At 35.3% G+C, this 22661-nt stretch overlaps 2 protein-coding genes and 1 long non-coding RNA gene across 3 annotated transcripts; 1 reads left to right on the forward strand and 2 right to left on the reverse strand.

The window, feature by feature from the left end:
• Positions 269-1175, forward strand: LOC105157558 (protein P21-like). The gene has a single exon (XM_011073969.2). The coding sequence runs from the start codon at positions 317-319 to the stop codon at positions 983-985; it is 669 nt and encodes a 222-aa protein (XP_011072271.1). The 5' UTR covers positions 269-316; the 3' UTR covers positions 986-1175.
• On the reverse strand, positions 16690-18073 carry LOC105158800. The gene is made up of 2 exons (XM_020696323.1): positions 18048-18073; positions 16690-17843 (listed from the first exon to the last, which is right to left on the reverse strand). Exons 1-2 carry the CDS (start codon positions 18066-18068, stop codon positions 17067-17069), a joined length of 798 nt encoding a protein of 265 aa, XP_020551982.1. The 5' UTR covers positions 18069-18073; the 3' UTR covers positions 16690-17066.
• Positions 19792-20921, reverse strand: LOC105157569. Its single transcript, XR_847453.2, has 5 exons — positions 20818-20921; positions 20609-20729; positions 20235-20516; positions 20044-20148; positions 19792-19959 (listed from the first exon to the last, which is right to left on the reverse strand). It is a non-coding gene; the product is annotated as an uncharacterized LOC105157569 (long non-coding RNA).

The following is a 22661-nucleotide window of genomic DNA, read 5'->3' on the forward strand; positions in this document are numbered from 1 at the left end:
ATTTCTTTAATTAGTTTATATATTTAATTTAGAATAATTTATATAATTAATATGAAAAATCTCAAGAAATAAATAACAAAAGGAAAAGTTGAAAACACTCTCCCCTAATAGCAAAGGGCATGGTTGCCAAATTTTGACTTGTCCATTTAACAACTCCAAAGACAAGAAAATCACCACCATCCATCATCATCATACCAATTGACATTTCCAATTTGATTTCACCACGGAATCTCCTACCCCTCGCTTTATAAATACCCAACGGCTACCATACAAATCCACCAATCAAATTCCTCTTCCACTATCCGTCGCCAAAACCATGAACTTCCCTACATACGTCGTCGTTCTCCTCCCCCTTCTTTTCCTCCACGCCCACGCCATAATCTTCAACATCCAGAACAACTGCGCTTACACCGTCTGGGCAGCCGCGGTGCCCGGCGGAGGCCGCCGCCTCGACCGCGGCCAGACCTGGACCATCGGCTTCTCCAACGGCCCTAAACTCGCCAAAATCTGGGCCAGAACCAACTGCACGTTCGACGCATCCGGACGGGGCAGCTGCTTGACCGGAGACTGCAACGGGCAGCTCCAGTGCGAGTCCAACGGGTCCCCGCCCCACACTCTCGCCGAATACGGGCTCAACAGTTTCGGACACAAAGACTACTACTACCTCTCGGTTCTCGAAGGGTTCAACGTGCCGATGGAGTTCAGGCCCACTACAAACGGGTGCACCCGACCCATTAGGTGCGCGGCGGACATCACGGGTCAGTGCCCCGACGAGCTGAAAGCGCCGGGAGGATGCAATAACCCGTGCACGGTTTACAACACGACGGAGTACTGTTGCGGGGCGGGTAGGTGCCGGCCGACGAACCTGTCGCGGTTTTTCAAGGCGAGGTGTCGCGACGCTTTCACGTATCCGGAAGATGACCCGACGAGCACTTTCATTTGCCCGGAGGGCACTAGTTACCGGGTTACCTTCTGTCCTAATTAGCTTGTGTATGTATCATGCGACTACTTACTGTTAGTAGTAGCGATTTCAGTTACGTAGAAAACTAAATAATATAAAACTACAGAAAGGCACACATTGTATTTTTTTTTTTTTTTGCATTTTCATATCTTTTTGTTGTTAATCGGTCTTTTGAGTTATCAACTATCTTGTTGGGAAAATTTTTTGGCTTCAATCATATTTTGTCGAATTAAATCAATCACATAGTAAGTATATCATATTTATTATGTAATTGATTACTTTTTTTTAATTGTACATTAATTACACAGCAAATGCATTATACTCATATGATTGGTTCAGGTTTACCAAGTCGGTTTGGCGTAGAATTTTCATAGTTGAATTGACATTACATATTGTTTTTCAGGTTAATTCTACTTAGATCCACTTTAAAAATATAAAATTATACTTTTTTAAAAAAATAATTGAAATTACATTTGCATCCATTCGAAAATTCACTACTTACATCTGATCCTATTTTGTTAGAAGTTGGACGAAAAATACTGATATTAGTAAAAATAAAAGCATAAATTTTAAATTTTATCCTCGTTTAACGTTTTCACGATTAATCACATTCCACATATATATTACCTTTATTTCTTTATAAGTATAACAAAAATATATAGAAAAATTAAATGAGGAGCAAATTAAAAATTTATGTAATTTTTTTTTGCTTACGCCAGCATTTTTCATCTAAATTTTAACAGAAAGGGCATGTGTAAATTGAGAATTCTCAGATGGGATATAAATATAATTTCAAATTCTTTTTAGGTGAAAGTGTAATTTAATATTTTTAAAAAAAATCTAAGTATAATTAATTTTATTTTATTCATAGGTTTCGGCATCGATAGTAATTGAAAAAAAGAAGAATCGGTGTTTTGTAACATAATTAATTGGACAAATTACTAACTCAATAACTTTGTTATGTGGATAGTTTGTGAGATCACTAACTTACTAATTTTGTTATTGTGTATGGGTGCGATCATAATAACACCAATACACGAAACTTTTTGTAATTTTGTTTTTTTAGAAAATAGATTTTATTAGTTTTCAGAAATAGGGTCAAATGCAATTTACTCCTTGTGATATGTGAAATGAGCAAATACCTCATGTGGAAAAAGAATCAGCAAATTATCCATGTGTTTTAAAAAAAAAAAAAGCAAGTTATCCCATATCAATGGTGTACATAAGAGGTAATTTGCTTCATTTTCCAAAACACAGGAAGTAATTTGCTATTTTATATTTAACAAGGATTTTTTTGCTCATTTCTCATATCATTAGAGAATAAATTGCATTATTTTTCTTGAGTATGGGTGCTTTCCATTTGGAATTTAACGAGAAATGATGGGACCTTATTAAGCAGACTCATTTTCTCATTTCTCGTATCAACCTTATTTTTGTGAAATTGTGACGATTCTCATGTGATATGAGAAATGAGAAAAACCAGACAAAACACACTGTTATTAAGCAGACTTGTCAATGTCTGAACCGTATCGTTCAAGATGGGACCTTGCTGTAGTTTTTATTGTGTAATTATAGAGAGTGCAGTTCTATTTGGAAACTACTCCCACGCATGCACGCAACGTCCGAGTCAATGGCAAAGCGGCCTGTTCCATCTAAATTATATGCTTTTTCTTTTTTTTTTGTCTATTTGTTTTCCTAATTAAGAGTTATATGTGTTCACATAAAATTTTGTATCTGTAAAAATAAATTACAACACAAGAAAAAATATGAGTAAACTAAAATTTATTGATTAGATGAAAGGTGGAAACATTTTTGGTAAAAAAGATAATCGTCTGATTCTTCGCTCTGAATTTCAATATAAGGATTTAAAGTATTTTGGATGTAGGTGTGTAATTTTCTTTAGATTTATAGAGCAAACTATACGGGACAGTAAAATATAATATCAAGATCTTAAGGTTTGATACCAAGAAAAAATTAGAAACTTTTCAATTGCAGAATTTTGTCGTGGCAAATAACTTTTGGATTTGAGTTTTTGTTTTTTTCTTTGGAATGTCTTCCCTTGTTCTGAGGTATGAACAAGCTTTGATTTTTAGTTTAAGCTCACTTCCATCGGGCTTGATACCATAGTCTTAAAAGTGGATCCATCTTCTGATGGGTCGTACGTGTAATTTATTTTATCTAATTTACCTAATTCAAAATTTTAAAAAGTCTTGTATTTATCTTGAATCAATCCATTCAAATACATAAGACCCAAATTTTATATGGGCTTAAGAATATATTGTCTCGAACACATTTAGAATCCAAATATACAACGGACTTTAATTTGGATCAAGTATTAGTCAATTGTTTTGGCCTTTTAATTGATAATTTATTCTAAGATTTTAGTATCAATAATATGCCATGTTGTGAGTCAGATAAATGTATAATGATTCTTGCAAGTTGATGAGCAATTGTTGTAAACTGGAGAAAATGTACAATGTTCTTGGGCAAACATATTGTCGTAGTACCATATAATAAAATTGTACATCAATATTACATTGTATTTTAATTTTTTTTATACAATATTATTCTCCAGTGTATTGTTATATGATAAGATCGCATTTTGTGCTTATTTCATATAATATTTTGACCTATTTTGTGATCAAAGTGCTCCTAATTAAATATTATCTTGCAGCATTAGAACAAACAAAATGAAAAATGAAGAAAAACACCCAAAATGGAAATTCGGACAAGACTCAAACTCAATTTTTGACAAGAATTTGGAGTTGCTCGGACTACCTTTTGATGAATGAGGAGTTTAACTAGGATTATAATTTTAGCCAATTGAACTTGCAAATCCGTAATTGTTTGTTTAGTTCAATAACTAGTGGTAACCTAGCATAATTGATTATGTAGAAGTTTTCGATTATGTTGTGGGGAATGCACAATCTAACTTAAATAAATCATCGTAGAAATTTATTGGTTAGAATTGGGCCTTTCTAGTTCTTAATGTTGTTGGTAAATTAAATCTTGAGGACGTTCCCAAGGTTGTTTACTGATTATGGATTTAGTCAACAAACGTTCCTTGACTATCCACAAGGTAAGGAAATGTGAGGTCGTTAGGTCGAACCAATGGCCATAACCAATTTATCTATCATGAATTATTGTTATCTTTGCATCTATGATCGATCGTGGAATTAAGCATGATCCTATCTTTAACTGGAATACTCTTATCTTTTATTTATCTCTTCTAATTTAATTAGCTTTTTAGTTTAATTTAGTTTTTATTTTTATTCTTCTTCACAATCATAAACACCTCGATTATTTTTATTTTTATTTTTTTGAAGGAATTAATTTAAAACCAATTCTTGTGGATTCAAACTTACTCACACTTCTACAAAAGTGTTCGTAGGAATTATTTTTGGTGGATTCGACACCCATCATTATATCTACCAAAGAGTGAATTTCTAAACTTATACACACACACACATATATATATATGTGTGTGTGTGTGTGTGTGTGATGCATGCAAAAGTCACAAGGAGGAGACGATTCATGACTTGAAATTTGTTGGGTCAAATTCGTTAAATAGCCTAAAACAGGAATCTGCAAAACAAATATTAGCACTCCGACTCCTAGTCAGTGTATGATTTTTGAATGTTGAAATTAAAACAAAGAGACATAGAGATGAAAGAAAGAGCTTAATGAAAGAATAATCGAGATAAGTGTGTGTGTGTGTGTTAGCTAGGTTGCTTGTATGAGTGAGAAAAATGTTACCCCACCCTAAGGGAGCTAGGTTTTATAGCGATAAATACTAGTGGATGAGCAGGCATGCTCTCGGAGGACTTAGGTTGGCAGATGCTCAGATATAAGTCTCCTCAAGGTCTGGAATTGTTGGTAGAAACACTCGAGGTATCCTAGCTCCACGGGGGATCTTCTAGGGGATATGCTCTCTATGGAATGAGCCTTGAGATTTCCTAAAGTAGTTAAGAGTGAGGTGTATTTTCTCGTCTTTATCACAAGCACTCCAATGCCCAAATTAGTATATGACTTTTAAATGTTGAAATTAAAAGAAAGAGATGTAGAGATGAGATAAGGAGCTACAATGAAAGAATAATCGAGATAAGCATATGCGAGTTAGCTAGATTGCTTGTATGAGTGAGAAAAACGTTACCCTACACCAAGAGAGGAGGGCTAGATTTTATAGTGATCAATCCCAGCGGATAAAGAGGCATCCTCCCCGAGGACTAGGGTTGGAGGTGCTTAGATATAAGGCTCTTCAGGTCTTGAATTGTTGGCAAAAACACTTGATGTATCCTAGATGCACAGGGATCTTGTAGAGGATATGCTCTATAGGGGATGGGTCCTGAGATTCCCGGAGTTAGTTAGGGGCCAAGTCATGTCTTCTAATCCTTATCACGATCCATGTGGGCGTCTTTATGCAAATGGTTGCCCATCACTCAAGAACAGTATCCAACCTAGTCGCCTTGTCAGCACCAGATGTCCTGGGTCAGTGGATCTGGACAGTAGCCCACCTCTAATGGGCCTGTTGGTATGGGATCTAGCCTATCAAGAAGCCATTCCCCTTTGGGCCCTGGGCGCCTCCGAGGTTCTTTGTTTTTGCAGACTAGGCCTTTGAGTGGATTAGGCCACCTAACTTGGTTGGGCATAGTAATTTTGGGTATCAATCTAGTATAATATAATATGATAAAATAAAATATAAAATAATAACATAAAGTATAATTTTAAGTGCGTTACTTCCAGTTTTGTATTGTTTGCTAAGGTTAGGGTACCGATGCTGAAGTGTATAAATTTGGTCCTCTGCTGTATGGTTGTCTTGAATTCTATGCACCTCGAATGGTATGACATATTTATGCATCACACCATTAAATTTCGTTTGATTTATTAATAAGACTTCATCGACTTTTGGGGATATAGAACAATGTATCCTTGATGAAGTCCAAGCGATGCATTGTCCATTGTTATTCCTTGCAACTGTGCCTAGACAACAGTCTCCATCTGCTTGGAATATCGTTGCATCATAATTAATCTTGATCATGCCTCCCTTAGGATTCTGCCATTGCGAGACTAAGGAAGGAGCCTTGGAGTAAACATCAAGGTAGTACCAGGCAAATGAAATCACCTCATCTGATTGATGAGAAACATCTTCACCCATTTCTTATTCCTGCACTACTAAAGTCTCCAACAAATGACAAGAAAGAGATGATAATCATAAGACGAGAGGTCACTAAAAATCTGAAAAATCTAGTTTTGAGCATTGTTGGTCCAAAGAGAAATTGTGGCCCATGGTAAATTAGAAAGGCACCACACCATTTGATTGAAGGACAAAGGAGGAAAGTGTGGCGAAGAGTTTCTTCACCGTCTAAACATAATGGACAACATGGTTCTGAGGTCGGGATTCTACTCTATAAATTAACAGCAACAAGTAATGAATCAGTGCAGAGACGCCAAGTGAAAACTCAGATTTTGTTAGGAACCTTAGCTTCCCAAAAGCTTTTCCAGCCCTTAACAATATACGGATATGAGAAAGATGAGGACGTTGGGTTGGAAGTGCGAGCATTGTTGCAGGCAAGGTGATAAGCAGATTTGACCGAGAAGAAGCTGAATTTCGTGTAGTGCCAAATTAATTCATCTTTGAGTTCAAAGCGATTGAGTGGGATGGAAAGAATTAAAGCACTTTAGTCCATTTTCAGTACTTTTTGCATTTTAATGCACATGCTCTTACCAAATGGTATCAAAGCCTGGGTTTATTGAAGAATATTTGTTTATATTATGTTTAAATATTTTAACCACTAATGGAGGGGACTTTTCAAAGTATGAAGCCAAATGAAAATTCGAGTTACAATAACAACAGTGAATATTTCCAAACCCTGGAAATACATAGAAGGATTTTTCTTATGGTAATTCTTGAAAAATTTGACAATAGTCCAAGAAGGATTGACTTGGATCTTCTCACGAAAGAAAAAAAGAGGAATGGTTGTAAAATTACAATGTCCGATAGATACTACTGGGGAATGTGATGAGATGCTTCCATTCCACCAAGATCCATGGTAGAATACCAGCTAGGAGAAACGGAGCGGATAAATTTTTGAAAACCTACAGTTCTAAAAATAATGATTGAAAAATATGATTGGAAAGAACTTGAGGCCGACATCGAAAATCTTTCAAGATCTAAGAGAGATTTAAAAGACATTTCAAGATTATAGACATAGGATAATCCATCTACCTATGAAAATGGATCTCTTGAGCCAGAAGATGGACGGGGTCTTCAAGATCCTCCAGTATCTACACAAGAATTTTATAGATTTGAAAGCCGAAGTCACAGTTATAAAGAGAAGCAAAAGGAATACCTCTGAAATATTCAGATCTCATCAAAAGCATATCAAAGACGCCTTCGGACCAGTACCTCTTCTACATCAAAAGGAAAAAAGCAACAGAAATTTCGAAGCCAAAGACAAGAGAAGATTTAATCTTTGAGGTCATAAGATCCATAAAATAATAGAGATAATGAGGGTAGATTTGTTAGATCTACAAGAGTTAGCAAAATCCTTTTTCCAACTTGAAAATTTGGATTTGGTAAATATCCAAACAAATAAAATCACTCTAGCAACACTGTTGGGGGGGGGGGGGGGGGGAGGATTGATCCATCACAGGATCATCCAATGAGAGGGAGTATAGATTCCCACACCACAGCCACTCCAATATTTATGGGAACCAGACTTAGATAAAATTGAGGATGGAAACCCCCAAAAAGTAATAGAAAATACATCATGGGAAAGGACAATGCTCCAACGCTTGTACCCATATGGCACTATACTTAACCTGGATATAATCGACTTCCAGAATACCAAGAAGCCAATGAGTGGGTTGTAGCTATGAAGATAGAAACAACCACATTGAAACTCGACAAGGAGAACTTCATAAACCTCTTGGAGTTAAGCTCGGAGGGTTCTGTGATAATAGGATGGGATAATACCCAGAAGGCACAAAAGCAAGTATCCTAGCCGAGAGTCTAAAAGTGCAATTGAAGAAAGACTCTGAAGGCTCATCAAAGTACATTTCATTGGACATGGATACTGCGAAGGAAGCAGAGCTAAGAAAGCTAGAGAGTATGCACAAGTTCTCTGTGGCCTCAGATTGAGAAATATTTGTGCGATATCTACTTTTTGCTAGTATTTTCCAGAGTTGAAGAGCAACAGAAATAGTTGCCGCTATGTTCTTTGGAAAGATATGTAGTCTATGGAGGGAAATGTTAATCCAATCATAAAAGTACCCGAGGGATAACTGGATTCAGTAGCAAAGAATGTCTTTTCGGAAAGATAAACTGAAAATTGGTGTTATTAAGAATTCATCCAAAATAATAATAGACTAAGAAGTAAGATTAGAAGAACTCCTCTCTATTGTGATCATTATGATTTTTCAATAATTACAGGAAAATCAATTGAGCCAAGGAAGAGGAAGAAGAAAATAAATGATTCTCTCCTTAGGAGTTCTAGGAAACCCACTTTCAGAAGGAAATCATGGTGTTCCAAAGAAAAAGCCTGATCATACAAATTTGGACAGAAAAAAGGACCAACAAGGGCTTCATCTCAAAGATCTAGATGAACGAACGCAAGATCTAGAGGAAGAAACCCTACAAAGAGAACTTTCAGGCATCCCATACTAGAGCCAATTAAAGTTTCAAAGACTGCAATTGTCAGACATGTTGAGCAAAAGGGCAAATATTGCCATAGAAACATGGTGAATTATGAAAATTTGAAGCCATGAATGACATCCTATATATAGTTTACTATGGCGACTTGGTACCAATATACAAATTTGAAGACGTTCCCTTAGATGTAAGTGTCTATGAGGAAGAAAGAGACTAATTTCGATGGATTTTCGACCAAATTAGAATAATTACAACAAACGAGATAGAATTCAGACCTCTTAAAGCCTGTCAGATTCTTTTCAAGGATGACTGTATCAAACAAAATGATGAAAAGAATCATGCGTCAAGACTCTAATCTCAGCTCATATGATGGATTTAGGATTGGAGGAATCGGGAGAGTCCTCAACCAAATAGGGTTGAATCAGAGAAAGCATCAGATAATCTAGTCCAGATGAGTTTGGCATTCCTATCAAACTTAATGGTAATGTGATGGAAATGCAACTTATTTCTAAAGAAGAAATTCTTGAAGAATTAAGTAAGATTTAGAGAAAAAGTGGTTGTTACTATGAAATGGATCCATATATGAACTATTGAAGTAATGATAAAAGTGACTTTTAAGGAAGGAATTAATTCAGAAATACATTTATCAATAAAGCATAGAAGAATCAATAGCTTAAGAGATGGATAGAAAATTTGTATGCAGGAAAATTAATGATTGAAATTTAGCCTATAATCGCATACGGCCTAGTTGACCAAGATTTCAATCGTGTCGTAACACTTCATCAAGATTTTAAGAGAAAAGACCTCACAAAAGAAGGAAATAAACCATACTCTACAACATATAGAATAACTTATGTCATTTGTTTCTTAGGATAAAGTATATTGAGATTCCTAAAATTTTCAAGAAATTTGCTAAAGCAATGACACCAGATTCAATTAGGATACCTAAAATAGATGGTGTTGATATTATAAGAAAGGATTGCGCAGTTTTTGATCGAACACTCTGCTCTAGAATTGAGTTTAATAGCAGGATGTATTTTTCAAAAGATAGGCATAAAGGCTGCAAAGGAAAAAAGAAGGAATTGTTAAAAGCTTTAACTCCTCAGGCAATTAGAAAAGATAATGTAAACTTAGATGGTCCGAAGGCTGAACTAAATTCAAGTTGTATTTGACATCACTAAAAAAGAAAATTATTTTCCGTGTGATGACTTATATCATTTGCAGCAACCTCTTTTGGTAAATACGAAGGCATGTTAGAAATAGCAAGCTATGAGTCATGGTTGCAAGTGTTGTAAGATAAGAAAATGGAAGTATGACTTTGCGGTTAAGTTTCCTCAAAGATCATAAACCTTGGGTAAGAAAAGGTAACGGAATAGATCAGTCTAGATGACCTTACCATAAGAATTGAATGACTAGTCCTTTTACTATATACATATGACTAGGTATGTTATATGAGCAATATAGCTTCAAATATCTTGCAGCTTATATTGATCCATGGTCAGGGATTTGTATAGCAAAACCTATAATTTTTCCTAGCGAAGCTGTGAAAACCTTACCTATTATTGCAAGAAGGGATTTTTCATAATGAAAACCTAGTACTCAACAAAGAAATTTGAGAAGCCAAAATCTTGATTAGATGAGCATTTGGAACAACTTGATGTAAAGTAAAAACACTTCCTATCTACTTTCATGATGCAGGGCAGGTATTTTGCTAGAAAATAATTTTATCCAAAGCTTTGTAAAATATGTACAGGATAACCATGGAATATATTTTTTTATTTTTTACTATTAACATGGTAGTGAGATACAGGTTTTGCAAAGAGAAATGCATTTAACAAGATAATGCCTAGAAATTTTCGCAGCAAACTTGGTGATTATGATGTCAAATTAACCTATCATAAAATACAGGATTAAAAGGAAATTTGGTATTCAGGCAATAAGGTTTCAGCAAAGTTCTGAAAAAGAATGTTGGAGTTTCGAACAAGCTATATAGGAGTAAAAGTCATTAAACATAAATAAAGAAAGTAAGCTTTCTCTCGGAAGCATCAATAGACGTATCAAGAGGAAATTCAATGATAACCCTCTAGCATGGTGAGATAGAAACAAAATCGAAGCTATTTTGGAAATCAAAGAGGAATACAAGTACGAGTATGTTTCATAAAAAACCTATCCAGATGAATATGGAGGATAAGAAAGATATGCAGAAGATCATCAAGGATCATATCAATCTTAAACTCATCTAGCCTGGAGTATCTACTTACAGTTGCCCCGATTTTCAGGTAAGCAATCATGGTGAGATAAAAGAGGTAAACTCAGGTTAGTAATAAACTATCAATGTATTAATAAGATATTAGGATTTGATGGTTATTACATTCAAATAGAGAACACTTAATTGACTGTAGTAAAGGCGCAAAAATGTTTTCCAAATTTAATAAAAATATTATTTTTTTCGGATCAAGATGGAAAATGAATCACAGAAATACACTGTATTTTTCACACCACAAGGACAATATATTTGGAACGTACTTCCCATGGGACTTGTTAATGCACCCTAGATATAATAAAGAAAAACGAATAGTATTCTTAAGACTATCTTGAGTTTATGTTTATCTATATAGATGACATTATAATTACATCTACAAATATACAAGATCATGTTAAACATCTTGAGATATATTATGATGCATGCCATAGAGAGGGTTTAGTGCTTTGTACAAAGAAATCCATTATAACTTTCAATAAAATTGAACTTATAGGAATTCTTATTGACAAAACATGTATTGTGTTATAGGAGCAATTGTCGAAAGAAATTGCAAATTTTCCGACATTCTTAAAGATAAGAAATAACTTCAAAACTTCTTGGGACTTGTTAATTTTGCAAGAATCTTTATTAAGGATCTTGCAAAGTACGAAAAATTGTTTAGGAACAGAATTAAGGTAGTAGGGTTGAAGAACTCCCTGAACAGAACAGTCACCACAAGGCTGTTTCTGGATATTGTCTGCTTCTCTGGAAGTATTGCTGTCTGAACCTCAGGATTTGCTGAGGTGAAGCAGATAGAAATCTGAGGTTGTGTTGTTGTCTGTTTCTATGAAACAGAAGGTTAAGAGTATATGTTTATATGCATTGAGAATCTAGTGGCATCCTTTTCTGAGTGATTACTCTCAAGCCTAGGGTGTTGCAGGATCAAAAGGACGGCCTCCTTTGTGGAATTAATACTTTCTCCCTAACTGAAGTTGGTGTTGTTTCTGAATGTGAAAATCAACAAAGTAGAGAAAATCTCGATCTTTGTTTTTTTTGTTTGTGTTCATGCAAGAATTCTCAAATTTCACCAAAGGAATTTAAGGACCAAGATGGAGCAAAAACAACAAAGCACATTGCTTGGAGAATAAATCTAACTTTTTTACTTGCTTGGAGACAAAAGTCGTAATTATGTATCCTCATATGTCTCATTTTCCATTGAACCTCATGATCATGCCTATGTTAGAATCATTCCATTCAATCTAGATAAACCAGAGTATAAGAATTGGGAGAATAAATCTAATGTGGGAGGCGTGACCAAAAGCTGAAGAGAGCTACCACGATTGCATCATCTGGTAAATGTTGTCTAAATGAGGACTTTGGATATAAAAAATATTAGCAAAATGATTCCACACAAATTGGCTCTTCTCACTAAGAAGGAAGAGGTGTTCCACTATTTTAGTTTGGCAGCAAAACTGGCATTTCAAAGCATGCTGAATTCCTTTTTGCTGAATTCGGTGATCGACTTGAATCGAACTGTGCAACACTCTCCAAGCAAAGACTGAGATGGTGGGGGTAAGGCATGTGTTTCAGATATCTTTCAATAAAATTTGAGTTGTTTTCTTCTAACGAATGAAGTCTGATTTCTGATATCATTGAGAACTTTCCATCCTGGGTAGGCTTCCATTTAATGTGATCATTAAAGTCAGGAAGAATTAAAATGATGCAAATCAACTTTGAGATGGGAGAGGGGACGACCTGGTTAAGCTTGTGTTTATCCCAAGTACCATCTGTCCAGTAGAATCTGACACTTTCAGATCCAACCTGAGGGGGATTAACCATTTGAATCCATGTTCACTATCAGATCCAGTTATCACACCAGAATGAGATTTTGCCAATGGAGTCCAAAATATATGCTCTTGTACTTCAGAATGGACTTTGCACTTATTTATCCATGTTGAGCTATCATTTTCAAAACTTTGACTAGGCCAGGGAACATGACTTTGCAGTATTTTGCTTGTAGAAATTGAGCCTAAAGGGAGTTACCATTTCGAAATCTCCACTAAAAGTTGAAGGAGAAAGTAGCAAAAACATTTGAAAGTTTCCGAATGGACAGCCTTCCATCCTCAACAGGTTAACAAATGTTCTTCCAAACTATCCAATGTATCCTTTTCTGATTATCTGATGATCCCCAAAAGAATCTTGCCATGATTTGTTCAAGGCAATTAAGAACTGTCTTAAGTGGGTTGAGACTTCAATAAGATGCAGAGGCATAGAGCAAAGTGTGCTTTTGATGAGTTTGAGCCTACCTCCATGAGAGAGGGAGGATTGTGTCTGGCCTTGTAGCTTATTCCTAAGCTTGTGAATAAGATCATCATATAAGATACATTTCTTGTTGTCTTTATCGAGTGGAGTATGAAAGTATGTTAAAGGAAAGGCCCTGAACGAAAAGCCTATCATGATGGGAATTCTTTGCTTGATCCGATTGGGGCATCTATTGCCTATAATGAATGAGCTCTTACTGATGTTGATCTGTTGCCCTGAGATGCATTGATATGCATGAAGAAAATCCACCAGTTTTTGTATGCTTTTTCTGCTAGCATTGGAGAAGATGATAATGTTGTCCACGTAGATAAGTGATTGACATCAATATCCCCCTGATCTCTCATAAAAGGATTATTCTGAAACAAGGTATCAAGTCCTATGAAGGGGGTATCCCTAAGCCTCAAACTGCTCCTTACAGTCTATGAAGTCATGCTCAAAGTAAGGTCCTGCTATCTAGACCACCTCCTACTAATATCCCTCAAACTTTTTGAACTCCTTAAGGCGGCTCTCTCAATAAGCATTTAAGTAGTTTATTGCCCTCCTCTGAATTGGGATAATCCAGTACCTTCTTCTTGAGGGCCCCTCATGGTCGGCGACCTCTTTCTACGGCTTCCTTACGTCCTTCTCCAATTGTTGGCAGCGTCTTGTGACTTCCTTTTTCGCCTCCCTCAATTTAGCATTTTCATTCCCCAGGGGTTCCACCTTATCCTCCACTTCCGCCTTTGGGCATTGGTTAGAGGAACCCCATGAGACCTGGAAGAAAGTTCTTCATACATAGAGACCGCTTGCAGAAAATACGAAGCATCAGAATATCGTTTCATAAACAAAAGAGACATATCAAGGAAACAATATCTTGAATAGATAATAAGCTCCCATCCCCTTAAGTTCCTCCTTAAGAATGGGGACCAGAAGTTGATTATTCCCAGGAGATAAAACCCCCCTTCTTAGTCAGCAACCAAGGGATTTCTCCCCCTTTTTTATCCAAGGATTGGCGATTATAAAGGCAAGCGAAAGAAGTGCGTGAGGATCTAGGGGGATTTGGAGGAGGGGGCAGGAGGAGGCACAGACGAAGGACGTGAAGGGGGAGGCCTCATGGAGCCTATACGAGGCCTTTTTAAAGAACTCCTAGCTACTGGGCCCAGAGAAAAGGAGGAAGAGGGACGCTTACCTTTGATTCACTAGAGGAGGGGGCCCCCTTCGAAGATCTTGGAGTAGGGGTCCCTCCAGCACAACCTCTCAAGAAATGATCCCTCATGAGTTTTCTAAACATGATGTTTCTGCCAAAATCGAAAGAGAAGTTAGTACTCCAATGATGCACAAAGAAAATATGCAGCAACAAATAGAAAACAAAGAGATATCCAAAGAATCCCCTAAATGTTCCATTTGAGGAGGCAAGCCAAAGTGCCCTAACAACCTTCGTCAATAAGGGATCAAAGGGGGGCTCATTTAATCTAGCCAACAAGGAAGACAGAGCTGCTGTTCTCGCCTCTACATATACAAGAGGCGGGATTTCTTGAACCAACTGGCTGAAGAACAGGCATGGGGGGGAGAGGATATAAAAATAACTATTTTTTTTTAATATTTGGGGTGATTAGGAGGCAGTAAGAAGGATACCCCCTTTTGAGGGACAAAGCAAAAGAAGCCTTTTCAGCCCGTTTGAGGTGATAACATTTACCGAAAACATGTGCTATTAAGGGGGTACCATTAAAGCGAAAAAAATCACCCAAAATTCTAAAGGAGTTGGGGACCAATTGGTTCAGGCGGACATGAAAAATACGAGCAACCTCTGAATAATAAAGGAGAACAGAAAAACGCAAACTTGAGCGTACTGCGAAAAAACACAAATAGTTGGGAGGAGGGTGGAATGGACGACTTGTAGGAGAATGAGTAACACAATAAAAGAAGAAGGGATATAAAATTTTTGAAGCAACTGATCTATGGAGGAAACCTTCAGAGTAGAGGACCCCCAATCTATCGCTGACTGAGGCACCCCCTCCCTTCTTCCTCCTCCTCCTGGTGAGACCTCTTCTCCTCTTACCTAGGAAGAGATCTAGACACCCTGTCCTCCTCAAAGGAAGACCCAGGTGTCTTTTCTTCCCCCAAAGGAAACTTTAGCTCCCTTTCTTTTCAGGGGAAGAACCCTCACCTTCATTTTTCCCTTCCTCCTTGTCGGAATCCTCGTCTTCAGAAGCCGTCGCCTGTCTTAGGCTCCTCCTCTGACCCCTGGTGAATCGATGTAAGACAGGACTTGTCTTCCTTGAGGTGGCCTCAGAGGGATCATCGCCTAATAAGGTCTCCCTGAGAAAACGTACAGACTCACTAGAAGAAGACATGAAGCAAAGATGAATCATGGAAAAACAAGAAGGAAGAAAAATACTTACTGTAGATGAAGATGTAAAACCCTTATGCTTCAAAAGGGAATTTTTTTGAAAGAGGAAGACAAAGGAAGGTTACACTTAGCCAAGATAATAGTGGGAGGGAGTTAAACCCACGACCTACTTGTAACCGCACAAGAGTGGGCGGTTACCAGGTGCTTGGATGGATGGTTACCAGGTGCACAGAGGGTGGTTACCAAAACATCGCCTGTTCCTGCAATGATTATGGTTATGAAATTGAGCTGGAAATTATTTTTCTATTCTTGCTGTAGCTATCAACTCGCGTTCTAACCAAATTTTACTCACAAATTTCTTATTTATCCCTCAATTTCTCATTACGATTTATTTCTACAATTATTTATTCCTAAAGTCGGAACTAATTTGAGCATCAGAGTACTAAAGTGTTGTTTTGCAGGTCCTATTTAAGTTCTTTTGCTTAATCAGCCCAAGTCTATCCAAACTCGTTGGACCCGTGCTAAAAACGCACGCATCAAATATATATATTTTGTATTTATAAAGTTATGATAGTATTTTTTTAATTTTCAAAAATTACAAAATCAGGAGATTAGTAGATCCACCCGTCGGGTCCCCATACGGGTCTTGATCCAAGAATTTAGGCTGATTGGATCTAGGTTTTGACAAACCCGCTTCACTATTATACCGAAAGTCAGAAATTTTTTTACTTAAATTAGATCTGGTCATATTAAATTAATCTCAAAATATATGTATTATACTTGTCATCCGATTGATTACTTTTATTAAATATAACAATCACACAATAAATATATTACACTTTTTATATAATTAATTTCGATCTCACCAAACTCTTTCGAATTATAATTTTCTGAAAAGTTATAATTGACTTCAAGGTACAACGCTGTTTTAAATTATACAATAATTGAAGAACCATGTTTGAGTTTTCCAAGAAAATAATCACTGCCACATATATTGATAATTTATTTTTGAGCAAAATATAGTTTAAAATTATAATTCAAGAGTTTGAAATCTTTTGCAACATTTCATAAATTTGTTATCCTGAAATTAAAATCTTTAGTTTTATATTTATAGATAGAAGCAAAAATATTAAAGAAGGAAAGTAAACAATTGGGATCTAACAAGTAAATAAAACAAAAATGACAACATAATCATGAGATAACTAACAATCATCGCAATACAATCCATTTGCTTCTGACAAAATTCGGACACATTTTACAATACCAATAATAATAAAAAAACTGTTCCCATATGATAGAAAAGGAAAAAAGGAAAGAGAAAAACAAACAAACAAACAAAACGTTGACGCATAAATTCCCTAAAGAACTGGAAAAAATTATTCGTACACTGTCTTACACAAGTCCACGGCCAAGCAAACAAGAAAAGGCAAACTCCAAATTTTAACGTTTTTTTTCTAAATCAGATCTCAATGGATTGAAATCTTACATTAATCATACCATACTGTAATTGATGCAAGTTGGATCATACTTAACTTGAGCAGAAAGTATAGCGTGAAACATATCACTGCATGCCACGCGAAACCAGTTCGACGAAGACATTGGAGATGAGCAACGTTGGATCCCCCAAAAGAGCAGACAGTATGATCTTGAGAAACGTTTTGATCGTCTCCAAGAAACCACTACTTCCACTTGATCCTCTGTGTCTGACCAACTGTTTCAGCTGCACTTTCTCCAATCCCATCTCCCCATTCTTCATGCACGCCTCGTACACCATCTCCGTCATGCAATACACATGGAAATGGTATTTCATGCAAGTAGACAGATACGACCACCCTGGAGCAACTCTCGTCCCATCCGAAATCTTTCTCTTGTTGCACCATATGCACTTGGGCGACGAACGCTTTGCCGGCAAGAGATCAAAAACCGTGTCGTTGATGACTAGTTTCCTGTCGAGGTTGCGGCAGGTGGGATGCAAATCCAGATTGTCTGCGGCGGAGTGATAGCTGAACCCGCATATATCTTTCCCACAAGCGTCGCAGCATTTGGAGTACTCCTTGCAGTTCTTTTTGCCGTATCTTGTGAAGGGTTCGTCCCGAAATGTCAAGCTTGAGCATCCAAAGAATTCGTGGGAAACAGTCGTGTGGGGAAATCTGCACTCTTTGTGGAGCTCGTGACCGCAGAGCTCGCACTGATATCGCTCTCCGAACCCTTTCGTCTTGCAGCCGTCGCACGTGAACAGCTTTTTGTAGGTTTTGAGCTCGTAGTGCTCGGAGCAATTGTGAGTCCTTTTGACTATGGACATACTGATGAATTCGTCTGATTTGCAAGTGTGCGTGTCCTGAGCCAAATTGAATGAAAAAAAACAAATGGAAATGTTAGATCACGTATATTAGTTGGAAAATTCTTAATCAAATCAACTTTAACCTTACGTCGATCACACACAACAAGTGCACTGTATTTATGATATAATTGATTCAGGTTGAACCAAATCTAATTTAGGCTAGAATTTCCAATAATTAAAGAGAGAGAGAGAGAGAATTACCGTCGTATATAGTTTGTTCATCCTACTTCAGTGAAGATAATTGAGTACTATGCTTATTTTTATACATATCTGGAGTCAAGAACCTTTGTTGTAACTATAAATTTCTAGGAAACTTCATTGTCACAGCATTTGCTGCTTCCTCTACGCGGAGAAGCCATGTAATATCTCAGCCGTTGAAGTCGGTTTAATGTTGTCTGGTCTGCTGACTTTTGGCACCGTCTGTCTGTCTCTTAGTTAACTTACGAATGTAACTAATAATGAACAACTTCATCTGATTAACAAGTAATCTGCAGGAAATTCCCGTCTTTATAACTTGCGGCATAAGTAATAATGAATCTAGACACATGTAATATGTCGGAAATTTTAGTTCGGATGCAGTTTATATAGTTAAACCCTCAAATCAATTATAAAGTAAGTGTGATACACTTGTTGTGCGATTGGTGTAAAAGTGATCAATTACATAACAAGTATAGTACACTTATTCTGTGATTAATGATTTGATTCGCTCAAACTTATTCCAGATAAGAATTTTCTGCAAGATGCTTAATTATTTGGTTTATTCGTATATAAGGTGGCAATAATTATTAGCTGCTACGTGTTTGTGAAACTTATTACTAATCTCGTCGTAGTATAAACATATATTAAAAAACCATAATTCGAGCTAATCACTGAGGTCATGAGGTACATTGTGTAGATTATTAGTCATTCTTAATAGGAAAACTTATCTAGACAACATTTGCGTGTAGAATTCACTATAAAAAAAGAAAGCGAGATGTGGGTTGAGTTTTGTAACGGCATTTCTTTACTTTGGAACGGTTAGAGGAACATAAAATATATTTGGAGCGAAATTTAAAACGGATCGATATCCGTCTTTGCACTTGGCATTGCAAAAATATAATAACAGTTTTCGGAAACCCGTTACAAATTGGAATGCAAACTGTATCGGTTCTTGAGACCCGTTCCTAATATTAATTTAGTCTGAAAATTTATTAATTTAGCAATTGGAACGGTTGGGGACGGTCTTTGGAACGGTTAGTTATAACGGTAATTGTATTACTCGTGATTTAATTTTAGAATTGTTTATTTTTGTAATTGGGAACAATTTAAGAACTGTCGTTGGAACATTATTTTGCAACTGGTTATTGATTTTGGAACACATTTGTAGAACTACGTTAGTAATAGAATTAGGAACGGTTTATATAATTTGAAACACATATGAGATATTGATTAGTAAGGCTATTTGGAGTGGTTATATATTAATTTGGAACGGTTCATCCAGTGTAGAAACACTTTTTTGATGCAGTCGTTGGAATGGGATTTGGGACGGGACTTTATAAAATTTGTAACATATTTTTTAGCATTACTAAACCCGTTCCTATGTTTTGAATTTTTCATTTTTTATAATTTATTAATATATTTAATAAATTTAAATAAATGAATAAATTTATACAATTTAATAAATTTTCAGATATAATTAATTTAATTTAAGGAAATTTGAATTAATTTTAACTAAAAATTTAATTAATTAAATAAGTATAAATAATGGAATTTAATAAACATTAAAAAACATAAATAATTTAAAAAATATTATATTAATATAAAAAATATTTAATTACAAAAATAAAAAAAATATAAAACCTAATCTAAACGCTCCTCGTCATCCTCTTGATTCTCGGCTGGGGGATTCGTTGGGGGCGGTGCTGCAGTCGACGAGGAGGCCCGCACCCGCATCATGTCTACGCGGGCCTCAGAACCAAGGCCGAATACTCGGCCCTTATTCTTGCCCCCGACTGCAGCCAGCACACATCTACTGCTTCGTCATTGCCATCGAAGCCTCGGACTTGGCGGGGGCACTGAGGTCGTTGGCCATGGGCTGGGCCTGACGATACTCCGCCATCTTTTGGAACGTCTCCTGTAAAACAAACAAAATTGTTAGTACTTTATTAAATAAAGAATTAATTATTAAAAAAATCAAAGAAAATATTTAGCTACTTACCTCCACCTTAGCCACCCTCGGCCCACTCCAACCGCCGTGCTCTTTCTTCTTCTAGCACTGCTCGAATAATTTCATCTACTTGGGTGGTTGACCGAGCTCCATCTCCTATATAAGGAAAAAAAAACAGTTAATTAGTTAGCATAATATCTAATAATAATAATTTAACACACAAATAATTTATATTTACTTACCAACTTCCTCTTGTGCATGCCGACTGAGGAAGACCCCCTCCCTGGTACACAGTCGAAGACACCGCAGGGTTCGGCACCTAGTTCGCCTTACTCTTGGAGGACTCCTGATAGAAGCCCTCACTAGCCCAATACGCCTAGAGCTAGAGCCAGACCTCATTGGCCAGCCAGAGTGGCCTGATCAGGCTGGACCAAGCAATGGATGAATCTTTCGGATGTACTTTTCGGCCCACATGTGGAAGACCTAGAACATGGACTCATCGTCATAGTCCCGCAGTAGGTCATCTGCAGTAATAAGATTAAACAGAACAATAGTAAAATTTTGTAAACAATTAGATTATATATTACATAAAAAAAATTAATTTAAAATTAATTACCTTTATCCTCACGAACCATAAATGTTTGTGCTCTGGTGGCACCTACCTCAGACACGACCATGGGTGGGGGAAATGTCTCAGCACGACCTCATTGATGCGCTCGTGGAACAGCCATTCAGTCCTTAAATTAATTTGATATTAAACAATGAATTAATATTTTAAAAATAAAATAGTTCATAATAAAAAAAAAATTAGGTAAACCAACTTACCTCGCATCATCGAGGCTGATGTACTGGCGCGCTGATGGTAGGGGATTGATGGTGGTGGTGGTGGAGTAGCCACTGGTGTGGCAGACTGCTGTAACGCATCGTCCACAGCCATACATGTAGCTCCTGCAGGGCAAGAGACGGTGCGGGCGTATCAAGTGGTGTGGGTGGTCAAGAGGATGCTTCCCCAACTTGGGAAGCATCTGACGGTACTAGTGGCAGTACCGGCCCACGCCCTCGACCTCGCGGTAGAGGCAGCATACCACTAGAATTATCTACACCAATTATATAAAAGTATTAGTTTAAATTTTTGGATTATAATTGACATTAATATGTTAAATTCAAAAGAATATACTAATTTTTTTATTATTATGTAAAGATGTTATATTGGAGAAATTGGTCTAAATTATTTTTTTGCTTATTTACATTATTATCTAAAAATGTAAATATGTATTGGGAATATTGTTCTAATTTGTTTTAATTTATTTGATTAATATATAAAAATATTAATATTGGAAAAATTGAACTAATGTTTTTTTTTTATTACTTACATTATTATGTAAAAATGTAAATATGAATTGGGAATATAGTTCTAATTCATTATAATCTATTTGATTAATATGTCAAAATACTAATATCGGGAAAATTGGTCTAAATTATTCTTTCGATTATTTACATTATTATGTAAAAATGTAAATATATATTAGAAATATTATTCTAATTTATTTTAATTTATCTGATTAATATGTATTATTTATGTTAATATTGGGGAAATTGATCTAAATTATTTTTTTGATTATTATATTATTATGTAAAAATATTAATATTAGAAAACTTGGCCTAAATTAAGTTTTTCATTATTTACATTACTATATAAAAATGTTAATATTGGGAGTATTATTGTAATTTATTTTAATTTTTGTGATTATGGTAAAATATTAATACTGAGAAAATTGATCTAAATTATTTTTGTGATTATGTACATTATTATGTAATAATGTTAGTATGTACTGAGAATATTGTTGTAAATTATTTTAATTCTTATGATTATTATGTAATGTATGAGTATTTATATTTATCAATGTATTATTGTTAGTGTTGAAAAAATTGTTCCAAAATTCTTTATTAATGTGATTATTATGTAAAATTTTATTACATAGCATAAATTACAAAATTTTTTGTAAATTACACATAAATTGTATAAATTACACATGTATTGCATAAATTATACATAAAAATTATAAATTGCATGAATTAAATATGTATTGCATAAATTACACATAAATTGTATAAATTACATAAATTGCACATAAATTATATAATTTAAAGAAAATTAGAAAATTTGAAAAAATATTTTCTGATAATATTTTTTTTGAAATTTTCTGAAAAAATATTTTAGAAAATTTAGTCTAAAATTTTTTTCTGACAATTCTTACAATTTTTTTTAAAATACCATAAATTTACAGAAAAAATTTTAAAATACAAAAAATTTACAAAAGTTAGAAAAATTTCAAAAATATTTACTGAAAATATTTTCAGATTTTTTAAAATACCAAAAATTTAAAAAAAATTAGAAAAATTTGAAAACTATTTTTTGAAAAGTTTTTCAGAAAATATTTTCTGAAATTTTTTCAAAAATTAGAAAAATTTTGAAAAAGTTACAGAAAATTTTTAAAATAAAAAAATAGTACAGAAAAATATTAAAATGACAAAAATTACGAAAATTTCAATACATATTTTCACAAAATATTTTGTGAGGAAATGGGCGATAATTTTGTAAGAAAACCATTGGATAAAAATGTTAAGTGAAATTGAAAAAAAAAAAAGCAAGAAAAAAAGGAAGGGTT

Source organism: Sesamum indicum, linkage group LG1 (genome assembly GCF_000512975.1).
Source record: "Sesamum indicum cultivar Zhongzhi No. 13 linkage group LG1, S_indicum_v1.0, whole genome shotgun sequence".
Taxonomy (NCBI): Eukaryota; Viridiplantae; Streptophyta; class Magnoliopsida; order Lamiales; family Pedaliaceae; genus Sesamum; species Sesamum indicum.